Raw genomic sequence first — 20919 nt, 5'->3', positions numbered from 1 at the left:
TCCATCTCATTGCCTTGTTTTAATAAGACGGTGATAATAGGTATCTAGTTCTGTCCTCAAGTACACTTATGAAACACTGAAGCAGACTTCAGTGATACCTATGTTCAAAATTTAGAGTATACCACCTTTAAAAAAATGCGAACTAATGCTGTTCCATACTTTCTTTTGGCAGGGACAGGAAGATCATTAATTGTCTCTCTTTCCAAAGTAGAGTAAGATTTAACTAATACATTGGAATAATATTAAACTGACAAAGATGAGAAAACTAGAGTAATAAACAATATTTAAACTGATATGCAGACAGTGATCTGAAATTTGGTAAAACACTGCACTCTCCTGCCAAATCCTTACAATGCAGACTAGAGACAAATCAGAAAAACAAACTAAATGATCTGCCCTTATTATAGAAAATGTTTTGGAATTAACGGTAAATACAGTTCCCAATCAGGGACAGATGAGGTCCACATCTTTCTGCAGAAATTTTAAACATGATCCTACGAAAAAATCCACACTTACTTTGTTGAAAACTGTGTAAACTTAGGTGTACAATTAAAATGTAGCGAGGTATTTCAGATTGTACAAATGACATGTACATCGTCTCACCATCTTTAATGTTGTAAGATGTTGAAATACTGTCTTTTGAAACTATTAATTTTTAAAACTGTGTCTTGACATGCAAAAGATCAAACTGTCTTTTTGACTTTAGCTGCTCAGGTGTATTTGCCTGGATATTTGCATTGGTCTCAGGGATAAATTGATCCTTCAACTTGTGCTTTAATTTTGAACATTGTGCATTAATCCTGAATGCATATGAATGCAGAGCTTTGTGGCCATTAAGACTAGAGGTAAACAGCCTGCTGTGAGTATATTTGAAACAAAATATATGAGAAGGGTCTGTGAAAGATTTCCTTTGTTCCAAGGTCACAAGCAATTATAGCAGCATCAGCTTCTTGTGAAAAGAAATTATCAAAGCCTGGAAACGTAAAGCCCAGAACTGTTGTCATGTATGACCTTGGGATTCTTATTCTGTCCTCACAAGATGTTCTTGTGAACGTTGCTGTGTTGTAATAGCATTTTATGATTTCAGAGCAGCTGATGAAGACAGCAATAAAATCATGGTATCTCTTGTTCTGCCAAAAGTAGGCAATTAGGAGAGCAGCAGCCACTGTACAGAAATCCATAACAGCACTAAAAATCACCTACAAAACCTAACTATATGTTTTCTTGGAAAAATTATCTTTTTGAAGTATTAAATTTTTCATTCTGTGTGTGAACAAATTATTTATTTAGTGGAATACATATAACAGCATGTCACATATATTGATAAAATTTTGTAAAGAACTCTAGAAAGAAACCTAATAATTTATACAATGGTGCCTGAGAACAAACTGAATTCTGCAAAACACACAGAAAAAATATAAAGTGGTATGGTTGGGTGTCTTAACAAAATGTGGAAGAGAATAAACATTTCAAGTATGTCTACATCTAGAAGCATACTGACTTCCGAACAGTTATTCTGAAAAATTTAGACCAACAGTGGCAGCATGAACATGGCATTATCCTTTGCTAACACTGATTTTCATGAAACAAATTTGAACTAATATTTATTTTCACGCATGAAATGCAACTCACAGCAAGCAGCAGAAATTTTTATGTCAGAAATCGTAATCGGCAATTGAAGAGAGAAATTGTAATAGCGTCCAACTTTAAGATAGGAAGAATCTTGTCCCTCAGAATTCCAAACTGGCATTCCTTACAGTGTCCAGAGATGCAGCTGTCTTGCTGCTTTCAGAAGAGACAAAGGCACAGGCAAGAGAGAGTCTGCTTGCTGCCGCTTCCTTTTTTTTTTCCACCTCAGGTTGTCAGTCCTCTGGCACTTGTATTATGCCTCCTACTTTGATTTTCCTCCTCTGTGACTGCTAACATCTCCTCATCCTGACACTGCCACCATTAAAAGTGAGAGGCTGAAGATACTTAGTGGCCAACTGGAGCAGAGGCACTGGGGGAAGTCTGTTCCCTCATGGTGACCTGAATGAGACATAAAGACTGAGATATGTTGCAGATAATGGTGGGTGAGAGCTGGTGTCATGAAAAATAAAGCTGGGAAGAAGGAGAGATAGAAGGTGAGCTGGAGAGCGAAGTTACAGGAAAAGAAGAGGAGGATAAGACACACCAGCCCTCATGCTCTTGCACATTTTTCTTGATAGGCAATACAAGAATTATGTTTAAGATAACCTGTAATTCTCAGGATCAAACTTACAGGGAGAGTGACAGAGAGACAGCTACAGGAGATGTTGATGAATGGAACACTGCAAACAGACAAGGTCAAGAAAATAAAGACGAAAACCAAAAAGATGGTGGGAACAGCAGTGTTTAAGAAACCAAAACAAAGAAAAAGCACAACTCCTGTTTGCTGAAAGGTGGTGAAAAGGGTATTCTTGCAGGCTGGAAAATGTAGAACAAGCACCTTTTCCCTGCAGCCTACAGCCTTGCGTGTACATTGTCATCTTTGCTCCTGTGCTCTGATTACAACATGCCCTCCCTGATGGTCAGTTTTGCAAAGAGTGTGCTGCTGTTAGCCCTCCTCCACAACACCCTGAGCATCACCTGCTGTAGGCCATCCTGTAAGAGAGAGAAATGCTGCAGAGATCTACCCTAGCATCCATCAGGGATTATCATGGCAGCACAAGGGAGTCTGGTGGAACAGAGACTTCTTCTCTCCAAAGATGTAAAGGTGTGCACCCTTACTATATACAATTTTTTGATGGCACTTGGGAACATGCTTAAAATTGTTACGCCTGTCAAGCCCAGGGTTACCAGCTAAATGAGAGACTATTTGTGATGGTAGTTTACTTTGCAATAAAAGTACTCTGGAGAAGGCACTGTGTCTTCACACATATCTTAAGCACGACACACCCTGTCGCAGTACACAGAGTAACCATTAACGGGTAAACAGTCATAAAATTCGCTATCAGATATAAAACTGCAGAACTTGCTGTCTGATCTAAAACTGAAGTCAAAGGGCATTAATAATCCATCCAACATATTCCTACACTGAGTTAATTGGAGTTAACATAAAAAACCTGCAGAAGTGATACAGTATCATTCCATAAATGACTTCCACCTAACTTGTAGTCATGTTATCAATCATTTATAATTCACATAGAAAATATTAGCCTCTTGATTTACAGCCTCTTGGTAAACACCAACTTTTGCATCCTTTAAAAATTTGGTTTCTTTTCCCAGTCTAAATGAAAACTCACAAAAACTCCATTATGCATTAGACAAACAGAACTTGCACTCCTCTCTGTAACATTTTGAAAAAGTCATGATTCAGTGCTATTTCTGGAGCTGTACTTCTTGCTTACGAAGTCATTTGTCTGATATGATTTTTGAACAGCTAGTCCAAACATATCGGCTTATGCCTGAAACAAAACAACAACTTTGAAATAAATATGATTATCTAGCAGAGTTTAATGCAAAACAAACAAAAAAAAAGAGCCTTCTTGACTATTTACAGTGCAGTTTGCAATTAAGACTAATACATTACCCATCTCTCTGCTTGGCTGTCAGAAAGCATGTGAATGACATTTTAAGTATAGCATGCATATGCATAAAGTGGGGGAAAGAAGATCTCGAACAACTTTGGATCTAGCCTCTAGAAAAAACATGAATAAATCCTTAGTACACTGAAGGAATTACAGGAGTGGATGCTAAGGCAACGAACCAAGACAGCCTAGAAGTCATGCTTCAATGAATTGGAAATAGAAATTTAAATGCATTTAACTTATTGGGACTGTAATATCCATTTATCTGTCAAAAGGGTTCTTTGTAGGATAGTCTTCAGCGACACATAATGATCTACTACTGTAACTTTTATCGTTTGGAGCAGCTAAGTTTCCCCTTCTCAGGCTCCACATCTGCAAGGCTCCACATCATGCAAGTGTAACCTCCTCCACGTGACTTTTCTACATAGCCAAGGGTCTTGAAAAAGAATAGAAAAAACGTTTTGATGGTTGGCAAAGTTATTGAGATAGCTACTGCTGCTTCTGCAACTTCACCAGCTACTTTTGCCTTGAAGGAGTAACTAACAAACAGTGCAATCCCCATGGCTCCTCGTCAACGTCGGCTGTCGGCTCTGCACTGACATGGGAAGGGATCAGTTTTCTTTTTGGCATCATTTATAGAATCATAGAATGCTTTGGGTTGAAAAGGATCTTTAGAGGTCATCTAGCCCAACCACCCTGCAGTGAGCAGGGACATCTTTAACTAGATCAGGTTGCTCAGAGCCCCGTCCTACCTGATCTTTAATGTTTCTAGGGATGGGTCCGCCACTACCTCTCTGGGCAACCTGTGCCAGTGCTTCACCACCCTCATTGTAAAAAATTTCTTCCTTCTATCCACTCTAAATCTACCTTCCTTTAGTTTACAACATTACTCCTCATCCTGTCACAACAGGCCTTGCTAAAAGGTCTTGCTTATGAAGCAGGTTGTGTAGGAATATGTGCTGGGTTTCACCTCAGGGATTAAACACTTGTATTTAGATGTTTACAACCAGATGTCTACATGGAACTGTGTCCCATCTCCCAGTGCAATCTGCAGCTGTCCAAACCATGCAATCAGTGGAGTCCAGAGAATAATTCAACTGTCAAATGTATGCATTTTCTGCAACATAAGCTTCAAAAAACTCTAGGCTTCCCTGGTTTTACTAATTGATTCCGCTGCCTGAAGATAGGGTCTAATGCCATTTGGGGTGAATCTACACAGAAATGCTGGCCATTACAGAGGATCTACAAATTTATGGACTAGCAATTGGTTATCAGATGGGAGAAGGAATCTCAAATGCCCCTGACACAAAAATATACCACCTTGATGCCGATGTTAAGGTAACTGAATTAAATCCCAGATCTCAACTAAATATAAGGGGATTATAAGCACCTACTTTACATGTAGACATGAACACTGAGATTTCTGATTTTTCCAGCTGAATACCACCAGAGACCTCCATTAATAAAGAAATAAAGATAAAAATCATGGTGTTCCTAACAAGTGCACAGATTTTGACATAGGTAATACATTTTTCAACATATAAGTTTGTTTCTTTTGGCAGACTTTTTGGGGTGTTCAGTTCAAGATGTGAACACCTCATCATTTCTTAGCTGATCTTGGAAGCGAGATTATAGGGCTACCAATAACAGAACAGTGTATTCCTAGAGGTAGAAAAGAGAATCCAAGGAGACATATTTCAATCACAATACGGAACTGTTAGGTCTTTCCCCAAAATCCTAGCTTGTGTGATATCTGAGGGGTAGATCACATGAAATTAAATTATGAGAGATCATATTACCTCGGCTTCTGGCAGTTACTGACCCTTTCAAATGTGTAGCCAAATGAAATACTGAGATGCATGTTATTCATGTTACTATCCCAGAGATTTCAACCATCATCCCTCATGGAGCAGGTTATAGCTGTGAAAATGACAAGATGGCTTCTCTCTTACAGAACTACACTAAACGGCCAACTCACAACTCAGCACATTACACTTTGTATGCTGGTACACCTTAGGCCCACAGATCCCATGAAGACTCTCAGCTTAATCCAGATATTTGTGTATTTTCGATAGGCTGGCAATCCTCAGTAAGCCATACTTCACAACCTCACCCTTTTTCAACTTCTTCTAGTATCTAACAGAAGCATTACTACCCTCAAAAATACAATGATAGTATGTTTCAGCATCAAGCTGAGAAGATGAAACAATGAATACAGGAACAGCCTTTGCCTTTTTTTTTTTTTCAGAATGCAAGGCAGTGACTTTTCAAAATAAAACATACATTCAGCAAAATGTGCATCAAAACATCCTCACCTAATTTTCACTGACAAGAAATTTCTCTCTGACTTAGAAGAGGCTGGGTGTTGTGGATAATTGAGTTGTAATCAACTGAGCTCTAAAAACTGCACACATTTAATTTCATCTTTAAGAAATTACATACCCACTTAGTACTGTGGCCATATAAAGACCCAGTTTACGAAAGATTTCCCAGTCCTCAACTTCTATTATCTTCCCAGCAATTAAAAATACGATACCAATTGGCATATACCTAGAAAGCAAAAACAAAGCAGTTAAAAATGCATTCTCAGAAATATTGCATGCTCACCATGGAATAATTTCTCACACAGTATAACTTTTTACAACAGATGGAAGATTTTTTTTTATATTATATTACACAACTGAAGATTTTTATTTCATATTCTATTATACAACTGACTTAATTCACTTGCAGCAAGACTATAATAGAGGTGATGATGAAATGAGATTAGAAAATCAGAGTAAATGAAACCCTATGCATACTCTAACAAGTAGTGTATGACCTGGTGTCATAGAACATACAGAAGCTGGCAAGTGGTTTGGGCTTTGTCCTACTGCAGCAAATGTTTATGCATAGCCATAAGCTTACTTGGAGGTGGAAGTCTGCAGGGCTGAGACCAATATCTGTGCATTCTGCAATCACACACAGATGGGAAAGGTCTCCTGTGCTTACAGCAGCTGCCCTGCAGCACTGAGGGCTATATGCGGGTCACCTGCACAGAATAAGAGTGATTTTAGTATGTTGGGATAGTACAGTCATCAGTGTGTTGCTTGATGGATGGGTCCCTATCCCTCAGTAAACTTACACAAGGCGATGCCTTACAGACATCAATAGACGCATGGGCTATTGCTTACAGAAAATCCAAGGCAAAAAGCAGGACTTAGGCTAGCATCAGCTCCACTGCATTCCTTTTGGTATAGAGAGCAGGCTGTCACAGAGACAAGTTGCCAGTTCGGAGGTTTGAATAATATAAATTTATCTATAAATCTGTGAATATATAAAATGTATCCATCTTAAAATATGAACTATAAATCTACTAAAGGTGTGTGTGCTGTTTCACAAATAAAATAGTACCTTGTCCCTGTGCAAAGCAGGGACTCCTAGTTCCTTCTGATCCCTGAACCTGGTGAAAGCAGAAATAATTTGTCACACTGCCAGCATCAAAATCTACCTTATTCAAGGCAACATCTCCCACATCTGTAGAAACACAGGGAATCTATAGCCACAGCTTCAGGCATATGCAAGACAATGGACAGTAAGCTTATGGGCAGGATCCTGTATCTGTGGCATGTGCTAGCGCTCAGGTCTCTTTAGTGGTAATTTGCTGCAGAGTGAGGCAGCCTATTTCATGGGGCTCTAACCCAGCTGGGGACTGAACCAGTTGCCCAGCGCAGGGCAAGTTGCAGAAACTGATTTACCTTCCTTCAAAGGCAGCAAGAAGTGTGCAGCTAAACCCTGGACAGGTTTACTCTTTTACAGGCATCTCAGTGTGCTAGGATGGAAGAAAAATCCATGGAAGGGTCAGGTCCGATAAGCTACTGTTTGTGTGAAACGTGGATATGAGCAGAGTATTGTAGTAAATGTCACAAGGCACTCCACATGCAGGATCAAACTCTGGAAAGGACTGTATGTGCTTATAGTCCTGATCCTGTAACTGTGATCTGTATAGACAAAAGCTCTGTGAATAGCTGTGAAGTCCAGCCAAATGCTATCATCAGATGAGTTGCTACATTTTTAAATTGCTTTTCCTCTCTGAGAATATTATCAGAGAACACTGTGAGAATGTTGTCTCGCAGAACCTATTAGCAGAAAATAAATGATGCTAAGTTTTATTTTGCAAACCATTCTGGATTTTGCTCTGTTCTGTGTCTTGTATATTAATTAACATTTCTAAAGGAACTTCGGTCCCAGAACAGCTGTCCTGTGAACATAATGGCTATCAGGGAATGGTGTTCAAGACCGAGAAGTGCATGTGGGTGGTAATGCTTCCACAGTCCTCAAATCACAGTGCGGTTGTATGGGTTTGATATAAACCTCTAGCAAGAATGTCTGAAAAGCTCAGGTTTCTTGTGTACCAATAGGACTGTTTCTTTAGTGTACAGTAAGTGGAAGCCCTGTCTCCAGTTTCCTCAAAAGGATCAAATTCTGTAGAAAGGGAACTTTTTACCAGTCTTTCTTTTAAAGTTGTTTGCTGTAAAGCATCATAGTAAAGAAAACGTGAAGCATGAGCTTGCTCCTACCTCTTCAATGACAGAACCTATTGAAAGAAGTTGTAAGAAAATGCCAGTATGTCCTTGGACTTACCACATAATTATCTGAACTATTCTCATTGTAGCTTCGTTCAGTGCATTGAAAAAATCCACCAGTACTTGTCCTTTCTCTCCCATTTTCCCAATAACCACTCCAAAAACAAGACAAAAGACGATCAACCCCAGCACATTGATGCCATCAGAATACATGCCCACAACTTTGTATTCTTGGGTTTTATTCTGTAGATTAGATTAAAGAGAAAAAAGTTACTATCTCAAAACACTGAATTTACTTTAAAAAGTTCTAAAATGAAAACACATTTAGATCTTTCTTTGAAGAGACATGGAGCTCTTTTCCAGTCACTCTGTTCCCCATCTGGCAGGGCCCAGTGGGCAAGTTCAGGAATGAAGGTAGAATTAAAATGTCTTTGAAAGCTTTGTATTTTAAAGCTATGCAAGGATCTTACCAAACTGTAGCAGGGAATAAAGCACCTCTTAATTTATGTTGCCCTTTCTATAGACTTATGACACAAAGTACGGCAAGGTCTAGGCATCCACAGTCATGCCTTCAGTACACTCAAGACTTACTCCCTACTGTGAAGAACAAAATACAGCTGATGTAGAATCCTTGTGGTTATTTCTGAGCAACTCAAGGGTTTGTGTCTAGGTTTAAGATAAACAGTCCATTGCGTAAGAACTGGGACAATGGTGTCCAATTTGTCCCCAAGTGTAAAATCTAGTGTTCAGCTGAAACCAGTGAAATTGCATAATATATAGCAGAATTGAATGCACATTAACATAAAAATTCTACTAAATAGGCAGGTATTCACACATTATGCTGTGTGTGCAGTGTGAACACATGAGGGAAAGGGTGCAATTCTTCACTACAGCCTGCTTGATTTAATTCATGTCTTTTCATATAATTCATGTTCCCATGCTCTCATTACTATGAGATGAAATTTGGAAGGAGTATAATAAAATGTATATTGATTTGGTACTGTTCATTGTTCTGTGTTCATATTCTATTGAATTCCTTTCTCCCTCTCCTCCAGTGTAATTCTAGGCTTTATAAACCATCAACACCATAAGTCTATCACACCTCTAATCAGAGGCTTGTTAAACATCTTCGTCACTTTTGTCTCTTTACATTTTTTTGCAGAGTAACAAACTATTAATTAACAAATGCCTTCCATTGTTTTGCTTTCCATTAAAAAAAATATTGTGACTTTCCATTCATTTCTTTCTGCAGTGCTTACAGCTATCTTATTGCTGCTCAAACATCTTGTTCTCATATACATCTAGCCTTTCCACAGTGACTGTTTTCTTTAATTTCTCAGCAAATTGACAATCCATTAGCATATACATTAAATGGAGTATATGAGAGTATAAGAACGGATTATTTTCTCACATCATCTATTATCTTTGGTCTGCTTAATCACAAGTGGAGTCCTCTGGTATTCTTAAACCTACTTGAAGATCCTCATAATCACCTCTAGCATTCACTTACTAAGTTTTGTGCCCTTGCTAAAATCTATCTACGTACCATTTCCTTCCTTTTCTCAATCACTAACCACACCAACTAAACCAAATTTAACCTACGTTCTTTCTCCTTGCTTCATATGTTATGAAAGGATATAACAATAAAGGTCACACCTCTGAAGCCTCTGCTGTCGCAGCAGTTGTAACAGGTTCTTCTGTAAACGTGGAGCTATTTTTATCCACATCAGTTGTAGCTTCAACTTCTTCACGCTTAGTTTTATACTGTAAAAGTTTTTTTTAAAAATAGAAGAGCTTATTTAGAAACACAAGGAAACTGAAGGATGGATGCAGGCACAGCCTCTGCTCAAGAAAAATAAGGGAAAGATGAACCAGTCTGACTTGAAGGTAGCAAATGTAGACAAACACGTTATTTCCCAATTCACGTGAGCCATCACAGCTCTGTACTTCAGACGCTGTAGATCAAACAAGTGATTAACAGGTAATATGCTACGAATTCTGCTCCTCAGGCTCTGGGGTGCCCTGTGGACCTGGCGCAGTCTTGCAGGGGATGAGATAAAGTTCCTGGCAACAGCAAGGGGACTTTTTGCTGGGACAAACAGTCTGGAGAGAATTGCTGACAGCCACGAGGTCTGCAGAGCAGGTGTATCTCATACAACCAGACTCCTGGTAACATGGTTAGCATAACTAACACCATTATATAAGGCAAACAGCCATTCTCTGTGACCGAGCTGGTCACTTATTAGTTCCCTTCCCCCTCCTTACCAGGCCCTGAAGGTCCTGTGCACCAAGTTGAAAAACCAAACAGACTTTTTCTTCCCCTCCACACCAGCCTCAATGTTCCTGGCTACCAAGCTGACCACTCCCCTCCTTATTGCCCTTGAAGGTCCCAGGCACCCGGCCAGCCAGGAGATGGTGATGACCCCACCACAGAGCAGGGAAGCGTAACAGCACCGGAGCACTGTCCATAAAGCCAAGCAGTTACAAGTCCTAAGGGGCAACGTGGACCAGAACTGCTGCTGGACAGTGAGACTGGGACGCCGTGGCAGCCAGGGATGCCTCCACTGTCATCTGCTTCCTCTGAATTCTGAGGCAGTGACTCATATGCTTTTACGTGATTTTTGAGTCTAGATTATGATTGTTAAGTTGACACAGCAAACCAAGTATTAAGAATTGACACAATCTGCAGAGGGTCAGGATGATTAGAAACCTTAAGCTAAGAGGTGCTACTATCAAATTGTACTACACTGATTCTGCTTATAGAAAACCTGTGCTATTCTGACTATAAATTCTGTGCTATACTAATATCCTGTTTAGAAAATAAAGCTTTAATTGTAACTACGATTTAGTGCTGTCATCATTCTGCCAAGGATCTCTAAAAGAACCTGTCTGTCCCCTTAGTGTTGGGTAACAGTAATTAACACCTGTTAACTGAAAAAACACATGAAGAAACTTTATAAACTGGAAATACATTCAGTGCGGTGCACAGCAGGATAGTTCACATTATTTCCTGGGAAAGGTTAACTACCTCACACACAAACCTCGGATAAATTGGTAGGCAGCTGCTGGGGAAGACAAAATAGGGAAGCAGAGAGCAAAACCAGTTGATATATTTATAGATAAAGATGACTGAATCTGCAGTAAATCTGATATAGAGACAGCAGTTTCTGCTTTCATCTCAACAATCTCACTTTATCTGAAAAATACCTCAAATAGACTCTACCAATTGGCTCCCTTTTTCTTAAGATGGATCACAAAATCTGGCAATGGACACTAGATGTGAGACACATCAAGGTGAGGGCTAAGTTACACAGATTTCACCAGACAGTGAGGCTTTTTAAAAACATGGAAATAGATCATCATGACATAGTTCTTCTAACTCTGCCTGTCCCAAAAGGAAAAATCTTGTCTTGAACACTGCTTGGTTCCAGCACCCAGCTCCTAAACGGTGTCTTTTTGCAAGGGATGATCAAGGACTTAAGCTGATAACAGTGTTTCTCATAATGGAAATAAAACCAAGCTGCTTTAAAAATAAGTCTTTTTATGGGAGATTAAGATACTCCGGGACTCTCAGAAATAATTCTTACCTGACATAGTTTTTGAGGACATAAGAGTAACTTGCAGTTAGCAACGAAAACTACAGTAGCAAAGAGAAATGTCCAAACTTACCTGTTGAAAACAAGCCTGGACAAGGTTTTCTGGGAACATATTCCTGTTGAAAAAGTAGATGCATTTCAACATTGCAGCATACTAAGAACAAATTGTTTACATAAACAAAATTATAAAATCTGCTGCTTGAAAAACTGATCATGTTTGTGTTCCTTTATCTAGAAAGCAGAGTATTTTGCACCATCAGATATAAAGACATCAGAAATTAAGGGTTCAGGACTCCCAATGATCAGTTGACTGCTTTCCTACTGTTGAAATTTCAGGCTTATTTTTAAGTATTTGACATTTCTGTTGGTAAGCGACTAAACCCAGTGTTTTTTTTTCCTGATGCATCATCTCCACAATTTGCACGAGGAACACAGGATACAACATTTTTATAGGATTTGTCAAATATAAGCAGAAAAAAAAACCCTCAAAACCTTCTCATAAAAGCTGTGCTGGAAGAATCAGTATTTGGTGTGTTCTATTGTAGTTTTGAATTCAGAAATTAATCTTTGCTGATGGAAGATTCCCACATGTTTTTCCAGGGCCAAGAACCTTTATCACAGACTGAAAAATTAGGAAATTAGATCAGAAGCAGTGCAATCCAGTTGCGTGCCTCCTTTCCAACCACCAATTTCAGATTCAAATGGGTGCAGAAAAAAGCATGAATCAAGTATTTATTGAATATTCAGTCCAGTGCAGAAAAAAGCAGTTTATATATTGAAGCAGAAGTCTTCATCTCTCCTCCAGAACTTTCACAAACTCCTGCCTCTACTTTTCAAGTTTTTAAAGCAAAGTTTCAAACCAGAAATTCTTCAAAGGCAAGAGCAGTTTGTACAAGCTTGGGATTTTCCTTAATCTTTACAAGACTGTCTGGATCTGGATCTTAGATCTGATGAATATAAATACATAGGAAAAGTAATTGTAATTCCTTGAAAAGAGAATTTCAGATCTCAAACTTCTCATTTACAGTCCTACGTTTATTTACAAGAAGCTGAGCTATAAACTGCAGCAAAACCCCAGACTACTCTGAATTACAATTCACACCACTGCGTGCTATAGGAAGATTTTTTGTGCATGGAGCTACCTCAGCCCTGTGAATACGTGTGGAAATGTTCATGTGGAGGCTGCTTGTAACAGACCGCACTAGGTTTTCTAATGCAGTCCCCCTCATTGATTCCTGGGCACATGACCGTGAGGAATGAGATGAGCCATCCAAGGAGCTGCCATTCTGGTCATGAACAGGCAGGAAGGGACAGAGGCTGGGAAGAGCTGTGGACTGTTGAATACGGGGCTGTGGTGTGGAGGACTGTTAACTATTTCACATTCAAACCTCAGAGAAATTGAGTTATTCTGAAAGAGGTCTATGCTGACCTGTGCTGGGGCAGAGATGCCCCAGATGACAGCAGACATTTTCTATTAAATAGGACAGTGACTTTTTCAAGGCAGTTATATACATGCATGTATATATGCATGTGTGTATTTTACAAATGTCAAAGAACTGTGTATCTGGAGTTGTATCTGCAAATGCCAGTCACATTTCCTGCAATAAAAAATGCTGAGAAAGCCAATTTTAGATATGTGGCAGTTGATTCCTACATGATAGATTAAGTAAAAACTCTACAAAAAAATACTGGGCAGGAACAGTGATAAAGAACAGGGACTAATTGCAGCTGGAGGAAAAAAATAGTCCACAGAAACATTTCTGAGGGAACTACTTAGCCACTATTGGAAATGCAGTGCTTTTTAGTGAAATTTTTCTAATTCTTCAAGCACGTTAGCTCTGAAAACCTGCTCAAGTCTTCTGCCGACTTTTCTAAGGGTTTCCTTCTTCTAACTGCTTTAAGTATCTATCGTTTTGCAGGATGCTGATGGGGAAAGATTTGTTATAAGGTTGCCTTGGATACTGGTGACGCAGCAAACTTGTTGACTGTGCAATGCTATGAAACCTTCACATACTGTGTCTCTTACTCTGCATCCTCCCTTGAGGAGAGGAAACATAACATGACAATTTCAGGGGATTGTCTATCCTGGATGACACAGAAACTGCTGTCAGTAACCTGCCAACCATTCAATCCCTTTTGGATATTTCTTCATCCTAGGTAAATCCTGCGTATCAATTGCTGCGAAGGAAGGAATTTTTGTTATTGTTGGTTTATTAACCAAGGTCTATGGTGTAAAGAGAAATTTTGTTAACAAACTGCTTTGAATATACTCCAAAATGTCTAACCTGATGGAATACAAGCTATTCTCTCCTCATTCATTCAAACAACATCAGAAAGCACTTTTATTTTATCACATATCACAACTTTATTTGTATTTATTTGGAATTCTGCAACAAGGGTAGGGAAACTAAAAAAGAAAACCTTACCTGATCAGATCCAGCATGGCATCAACAGTACTGACTTCTGGAGTACTGCCCACTCTGTCGATCTCGTTTGCTGTTTGAGGCACTCCGGGTTTAATGGTCACAACTAAGACAATCCCTGCAGAAACAGAAGCAGAAGAGCTCACAGTGCAAGCAGAGGCATTGGTGCATCCTACCTCACCATATCCCGTGTAGCTAAATTCTTTGTGAGCTGAAGTTACCAAATACTTTCCCAAGGTGCTCACACAGTGCTGTTCAGAAAAGAGAAGTCTACAGGTGGTGTCCTTAAATGTGTGGGTTCCCCCAACAGAGGAGCTACTTGCAGCTTTGCCACTGGACTTGGACACTCTACTTTGTTTTTGCATGTATGATACTAAATCACTACTGCTCACCAAGAAGGTAAATTACTTCAGCTGGGCTTCAGCGGAAGTGTTCTGTAACTTTTGCATGGTGATCTTTTGAATTGCTATTTACCTTTTCCCTCATGCAGCTCTTTTTGTAACTAGCTTTCAAATATGAATGCAAATGCATTCTCCTGTGACCCCAGAGTACAACGGGATGTTTTGGTAAAGTTAGTTAGCAATAAAGTTACATAAGAGAAGGGCTTCAGAAACAGACTGGTATAAAAAAATATGGGCAAGAAATACTACCTTTGACCTTGTGAATACTGAAATCAGTGACAAATTTTCCGTTCACTTAGTGGCTTTGTTTCAGGTATTTTTTCTATTACATGAAACACTAGGCACTTATAAATGCGCTTTATTTTTACCTTTTTTTTCCCCCCTCCTCCACATCCAAACAAACATAAAGAAAATGAAGCCACTAAAGCTCAGTGTAGGGATAAAAAGGCGTTTGGATGGCCCTTCAACAGCCAGGAACAAGACTTTCTAATGACAGCTATGAATAAAAGCAGAACTGAATCTGTGTAGCTCTGAACAATGAAACAAGTAATATCATAGTACCGTAGAACAGCAGGGATCTCTGGAGATCGTGCAATTTAACCCGTCTCTCAGGATAGGGACAATTTCGAAGTTAGATACATATTAATGTTAGTCTGTATTAATCTTCCTCACTATGTGTGCACGAAGAATTACCAGACAGATGAGACATCCTAAATGGTGTAACCGCAGAGGTATATTATTCCCAATGATGCAATCTCTAGAAATTTATCTGGTCTCATATGTCTGTTTGTGATTCTTTTTCCATTGACAAATATTGCTTTGCCTTACAAGTAGGCCACATACGATGTACATTTTGTCCTTTAACTAAATACATGTTTCTTTAAGTGGGTGATATCTAGCCACAGTATTCACTCCGACTCTACAAAATACAAAGATAAGCCACAAACTACATGACAGCTGACAAGGGAGGATTTAATTTTATTTCTTATTTAAGACGGCAGGCTGAAGCTATTTGTTTAAGCAAATATGGAAGATTTCAAGGCTGACTGAAGGGAATGAATTTCCTGCAAGAGGATATGTGGACTTCAGAGAGGTAAGAGTGGAGCCTGGCAGTGACAGAGGCGACAAAAACCTTTTAGGAAGGAAACGAGACGACAAGAGATGCCATATTTTCTGTCATTCTTTCGGGTGAGACATATTACACATTCTTGCATCTGAGAACCAGTGAGAATCTATCATTTTGCTATTGAGGAAATTCACTTCGTAGTTAAGGCTGGCCTTTGATGTTCGTTCAGCTTTCCCACTGCTGGTCACTGTTTACCGAAGCAGACAGCTCCTAATCTTCCCTCAGTTGAAATGTATGGTAAAACTGCCTGTGGCTTCATATTGGATATGGATACAGCCCAACTGTGAACAGCAAGAATAACTTCTCCCTGTATCTGGCTACAAGCATGTCAAGACGTTTGGTGTTATTCCTGTCTCTTCTCCCCATCCTGACCTGGGAAATTAGTAACGTCACAGTGCTGTGTACTTGCAATTAGGCGATGCTGAGGATTTTAAAAGGTACAGTATCACAGAGTACCTAGTATTACAGCAATGACTGTAGTGCAGAAATAATATATGACGGCTCGCAAACCAATCTTCCCAGAAACGCTGGAATCCAAAGCAGCAACACCTGCAAAAGGAACGACAAAAACAAAACGCTAAAAAACAGTCTTAGAAGAAACTTGTTATTTTTGCATAGACAGCTATTTATTGTCTCTTACGTCTATGCAGGAAATTTTTCGTTATTCAAGATATTCCTAAATACCTAATTGCCAGCTGCACTTCTGAAAACAGTCTGTGGCAGACCAACATATTTGCTTCTGCTTCTCTGCAAAAATCTGGTTTCCCTGGATTTTTCTAGGAAAAAGATACCCAAGCTTTTCTGATTCCCTGATGTTGGTGACAAATTAGACTTCTTTGGTTTATGAAAGTATATTACAACTTATTTCCAAATTCACTTCAATAATAGCTTCAGATCTGTAACATCTTGGCTTGAAAACTAAAAGCCATAGGAAGGGAGCTGCTCAGGGCTGTTACTCCAGGTTGCTCAAAGGCACATACAGACAAGTAAGGCTCATTCCTGATGGGCTCACCTTACAGGTTTACCTTTTTTTTGACTAAAGCTTTTCTGAAGTCTGGGCTGTTCCCACTCCTCTGCCTCTATCTGTTATCACCAGAAACTGAGGGCAGTTTTTGTTAACTGAGGTGGGAAAGTGCTGAGGCAGATGTTATACTGAGGTCAACTTAACTTCTGGCAACAATACTATATCAAACTGCTCTTGATGTATTTTTTAATTGTTTAAAAGATTTACAGTCTGTACACATACAATTCAGTAAACTGGGTAAAATGAACATTGTGACTGTAAAACTTGACTGTCTATAATCACACTAGTTAATAAATCACTGCATCTCTTTTATTATAAATTTTTAATCCATTTATATTATGTTTATTGAGTCAGATTATCAAAGACTGGCCAGATCCCCTTGTAGAAAAAAGCAAAAATACCATGAGTATATTCAACCTCAGAGAAGCATTATTTTGTAGGAAAAAAAAATAAAGTTTCAAAAGCTAAGGAAGAAAAATGAAAAAATCTTCCTGATGCAAATGTAACTTATTGATCTTTGAGCTCAAAACAGATCTCTTGGCAAGCATACTTTAACCATGTGTTTTCTCTTTCAGAAGGTACATTAACAGCAGTAACAACCTGTGCCTAGAGTATTCATATAATGCCTTACTTGTTCTGTTAATTGTTATTCAAAATGCAAACAGTACTGGGAGGGGAGAATTAAGATGATTTTTTTCATCTATTTGATTATTTTGGAGTTTTCCACAGGATAGCATATCATCTGACTGACTACAGAACTACACATACCTGCAGAAATAATGATGTAAAGACTATCTCATTTGTACAGCAAATAAGGGTAATAAAAGAACTATTCATATGGCAAGGGCATACAGACCAGTGCACAGAAAATAGCAATGCCACAGCTATTGCAGGAGGCTGTCAGCACTAAGGACACTGTCTGAGGCATAAGCAACAGAACAGACAGAGAATCTGGGCCATCATTTTTATTTGTCAGCTTGGGAACTGAGAAAAAACAGATAGAAAGGAGGACTTCTGCATTGCTGTGGGCTCAGCTGTGGAAATTATGTCAATAAGAACTTTTGAGAAGTGGTAGTAATAAAAAATGGCTACTGTGGACAACAGAAGAGCTGACTTCAAAGGCTGCTAATGTTGAAACTTTTGCACCTGATTTATTAACTTAGAAGACTTTACATCATGTTTTTAAAAGACAGTAAACTGGTATTGCCAAAGTTCCGTATCTTTTAATAAAAAGTTAATAAAAATTAGAAATCAAGGAATTTTGTTCTGAAACTTGTTGTATTGACTGTCAATGGTGGTTAGACAGACAGTGGAGGTAAGGTAATCTTTTCGAGGGATGGAGTGTTCACAAAGCTTGCTGTAACATTTTTTTGCTTGACAGTCTTGCAGACTCAGTCAAGAGCCTAATACTTATGCAAGGTTATTTCCCTGCAGTACTGAGTTATAAAGATTCTACAATTAGTATGACATCAGGTTCCTGTGACAGCTATTCTGCTGGCTCCAAAGGAAATCCCGTTGCAAACTGTTATGGTTAAAGGTTACTACCCCATTAGATCCTCCTCCTATTTTCTTCCTGCCTGTTGGAATGACCTACATTTCCCACATAAAATAGAAATTTTATGCTGGTATCAACATTTTGGAACTTCGTAATAAAATCCACTACAGAACTACATTTTCATACATCATGGAGTAGATAGCCAAGTGAGTGACTGCAGTTGCTATCATCACAGAAAAATTACCAACACTTGTGAGATTTGCTGTCTGGGGTGGAACACTTGTTCTGTACTAGAGATACTAACCCTGGTCAAAAACCGAAACTGTGTGATACATGAATTACAGATTTTTTTCCCCCCTCTGAGATGTGCACAGTTGGGACAAATATTTTAAATGGAAACAAGCAAATTAGTGCCCAACAGGATTAAAAGTCAGGTAAGCAAAATGCTCTCTGTACAAGATGACACTGCACCGTGTTGTTGTGTGGTTTGCACTAGTGTTCACTTTCAAGGCCTTTTAAATGCACACGTGTCCAAATGGCTTTGGCATGAGGTGTAACACTAATTCTAGAGTTGTTCACTGTGCTTCATTAATCCTGTGGTCCTGTGAGATCTGGGAGTCAAAAGGTTTCCATTAAGGACTGGAAACAATCACATGGCTCTTCCAACTTCCAGTGATTATCATCTTACTGGTTCCCTAGGGGATAACACCTACATCCTTAAACTTTGTCATGACTTTCTACAGCAGTGTCCGAACTGAGCACAAGGACTTATGCTTCCACGTGTTCTTTTTCAATACATTATAAGAGACTACATCTACAGTTTGGCACTGTGATTGACTCTGTTCAGCAGCAACAATCACACCTAAACACTCTGGCATTTTTTTTGGCTGCTCTACAAATTTCAGCGTCACCATCAAGTGCATCTTCTGCAGTACTTCTTAGCTGTTCTCAAAGCTTCTGAAGGTCAGCGGAAGCCGACAAGATCTGTTCCTTCCATAATCTCACTTCATCTGCACAACAAACTCTTCATTAAGTACAACCAGCAAAAGGCTGGGCTGTTTACCTCTCTCTGCCAATGCTGCTATACTTCATGACCAAGACCTGAGTTTTCTCTGTACAAAGATCAATGCCGCTTAGCCAGCCCCTGGCACTGGTGGCAGGCTCTTCTCCAGTGTGTGTGACTCAGTGCCAGAGCGAAGAGTTTGGCTCAAGAGCCTTCCGTGTCCACACAACTGCAAGCCGCATCGTAGCTTTCTGGATTAGTTTTAGGAGATAATCACATTTCTGAGGAGAACTATCTGAAGTACAGCACACATCAACTGTACACAATTCTCTCAGGGTTCTGATATCTAACTCCCTATTGTAACAAAAAGACAGCAACAAAAGTTCCTGAAGAGTAGAACGCTATGGCTTTTACACCTTCTCATGTACAACTAAGATGCTGATTCAAGGACAAAATGCAGATCTAAAACTGCTCCAAACTGCCATCAGCATTATTGCTATAATTGAGGAATTTCTGCAGACGCTAGACGAACCACTAAACAATTCTCAATTTCTCCCAAGTGTACATCTTTTAATTCTTTTCTTCCATCTTGGCTCTTCTGGCTGCAATGTGCTGTCACTAGGTCATAGAAGTGCTATGATCAATGTCCAGGATAGTCAGGTCCACTTAAAAATTTTTTACAGAATGTTGCAACAGACATGTGAAAATAGAAAAACATAGGAGAATCTTAAAATGCATACAGAGAATTTCAGTAAACAATCCTTCTAAGAGGACCATAATGTTTTACATAAAAATAGCACTGTTGTTCTATTGCCAGAGGTGCATTATGTGTTGTTGCAAAAATATGATTTACTCTTTGAAAAATAGTAGGGGGGGGAAAAAATAATGAAACAGTGCAGGCACAGTGCCCTTGATAAATGGATAGCTGTCTGAAATGCATGAAGTTACTTGGCTTTAAAAGATGGAGCTGGGAGTGTTTCTAATTTAAGACATCAGCAGTACCAAAATTTCAACTGCACCTGACCGTGGTACGACCTCTCTCTCCGAATTTGTTTTTTGGAATGTCATTTACCTCATAATGACATACCTCATAAACTGACCGTTCTCATTTAATCATCTGATCATCATAGAGCTGGTGGTCAAGTCATAACAGCAATCTTCCTTAGAGGCAAGCGACCATTTTTAATGAGTTGTCATACTTTTCTTCTCCTTGCAATGGGAAACACTGATAATACTAAAACAGTATTTGGCCTATATATGTTCTGAGTGACACGTGATTTTTGCTTGAGGAACTGAACACCAAATTCTAGCTCCAGTGTTAACTTGTGTAGCAAGCTTATTGCCTATTTTCTCATTCCTCTATGTGTCTAAGAGAACCCAAATTTGAATTCTTGTTCCACGGGCTACTGCCAGCTCTAATCAGCTACCGACAGGAAAGGAAGGAATCTTGCACATATAAGATTAGATTTCATCCTACTTCCATGCAAATTTTGGCATTGTTTGATAGCTGGGTGATGGATACAAGTGGGAAAGTTTCCTTTTCACAGCAGGGAAAGGTCTTCTCTGCTGTCCTATGAATTTGGGGCAGTTCATAAACACGAAGTAATGTTTGTAGAGATCTTTGTGCTCAAAGTGCCTGGCGTCACCTATGCAATCTCCCTTGTGACTCATCAGTCCACAGCAATTCTTCCTGAACAGGGACACATGTTGGAGTCACATTCCCTGAGACTCAGAAAAG

The 20919-nt window shown here is 39.2% G+C and overlaps 1 protein-coding gene across 3 annotated transcripts in view; it reads right to left on the bottom strand.

Annotated features, from left to right (window-relative positions):
- Positions 1-20919, bottom strand: part of SLC1A1 (solute carrier family 1 member 1) — a 53608-nt gene that overhangs the window by 7791 nt on the left and 24898 nt on the right. For all 3 annotated transcript variants that reach the window (XM_075410761.1, XM_075410762.1, XM_075410763.1), the window contains exons 3-8: positions 16116-16208; positions 14136-14250; positions 11783-11825; positions 9770-9877; positions 8172-8356; positions 5991-6098 (exon numbers count right to left, since the gene is read on the bottom strand). In XM_075410761.1, the coding sequence (XP_075266876.1) occupies positions 5991-6098; positions 8172-8356; positions 9770-9877; positions 11783-11825; positions 14136-14250; positions 16116-16208 (652 nt within the window). The remainder of the gene's footprint in view (positions 1-5990; positions 6099-8171; positions 8357-9769; positions 9878-11782; positions 11826-14135; positions 14251-16115; positions 16209-20919) is intronic.

The sequence above is a fragment of the Opisthocomus hoazin genome, chromosome Z (genome assembly GCF_030867145.1).
Source record: "Opisthocomus hoazin isolate bOpiHoa1 chromosome Z, bOpiHoa1.hap1, whole genome shotgun sequence".
In the NCBI taxonomy this organism is placed as follows: domain Eukaryota; kingdom Metazoa; phylum Chordata; class Aves; order Opisthocomiformes; family Opisthocomidae; genus Opisthocomus; species Opisthocomus hoazin.
Note: the sequence above shows the minus strand (reverse complement) of the source record. Positions and strands in the feature narration are given on the sequence as shown.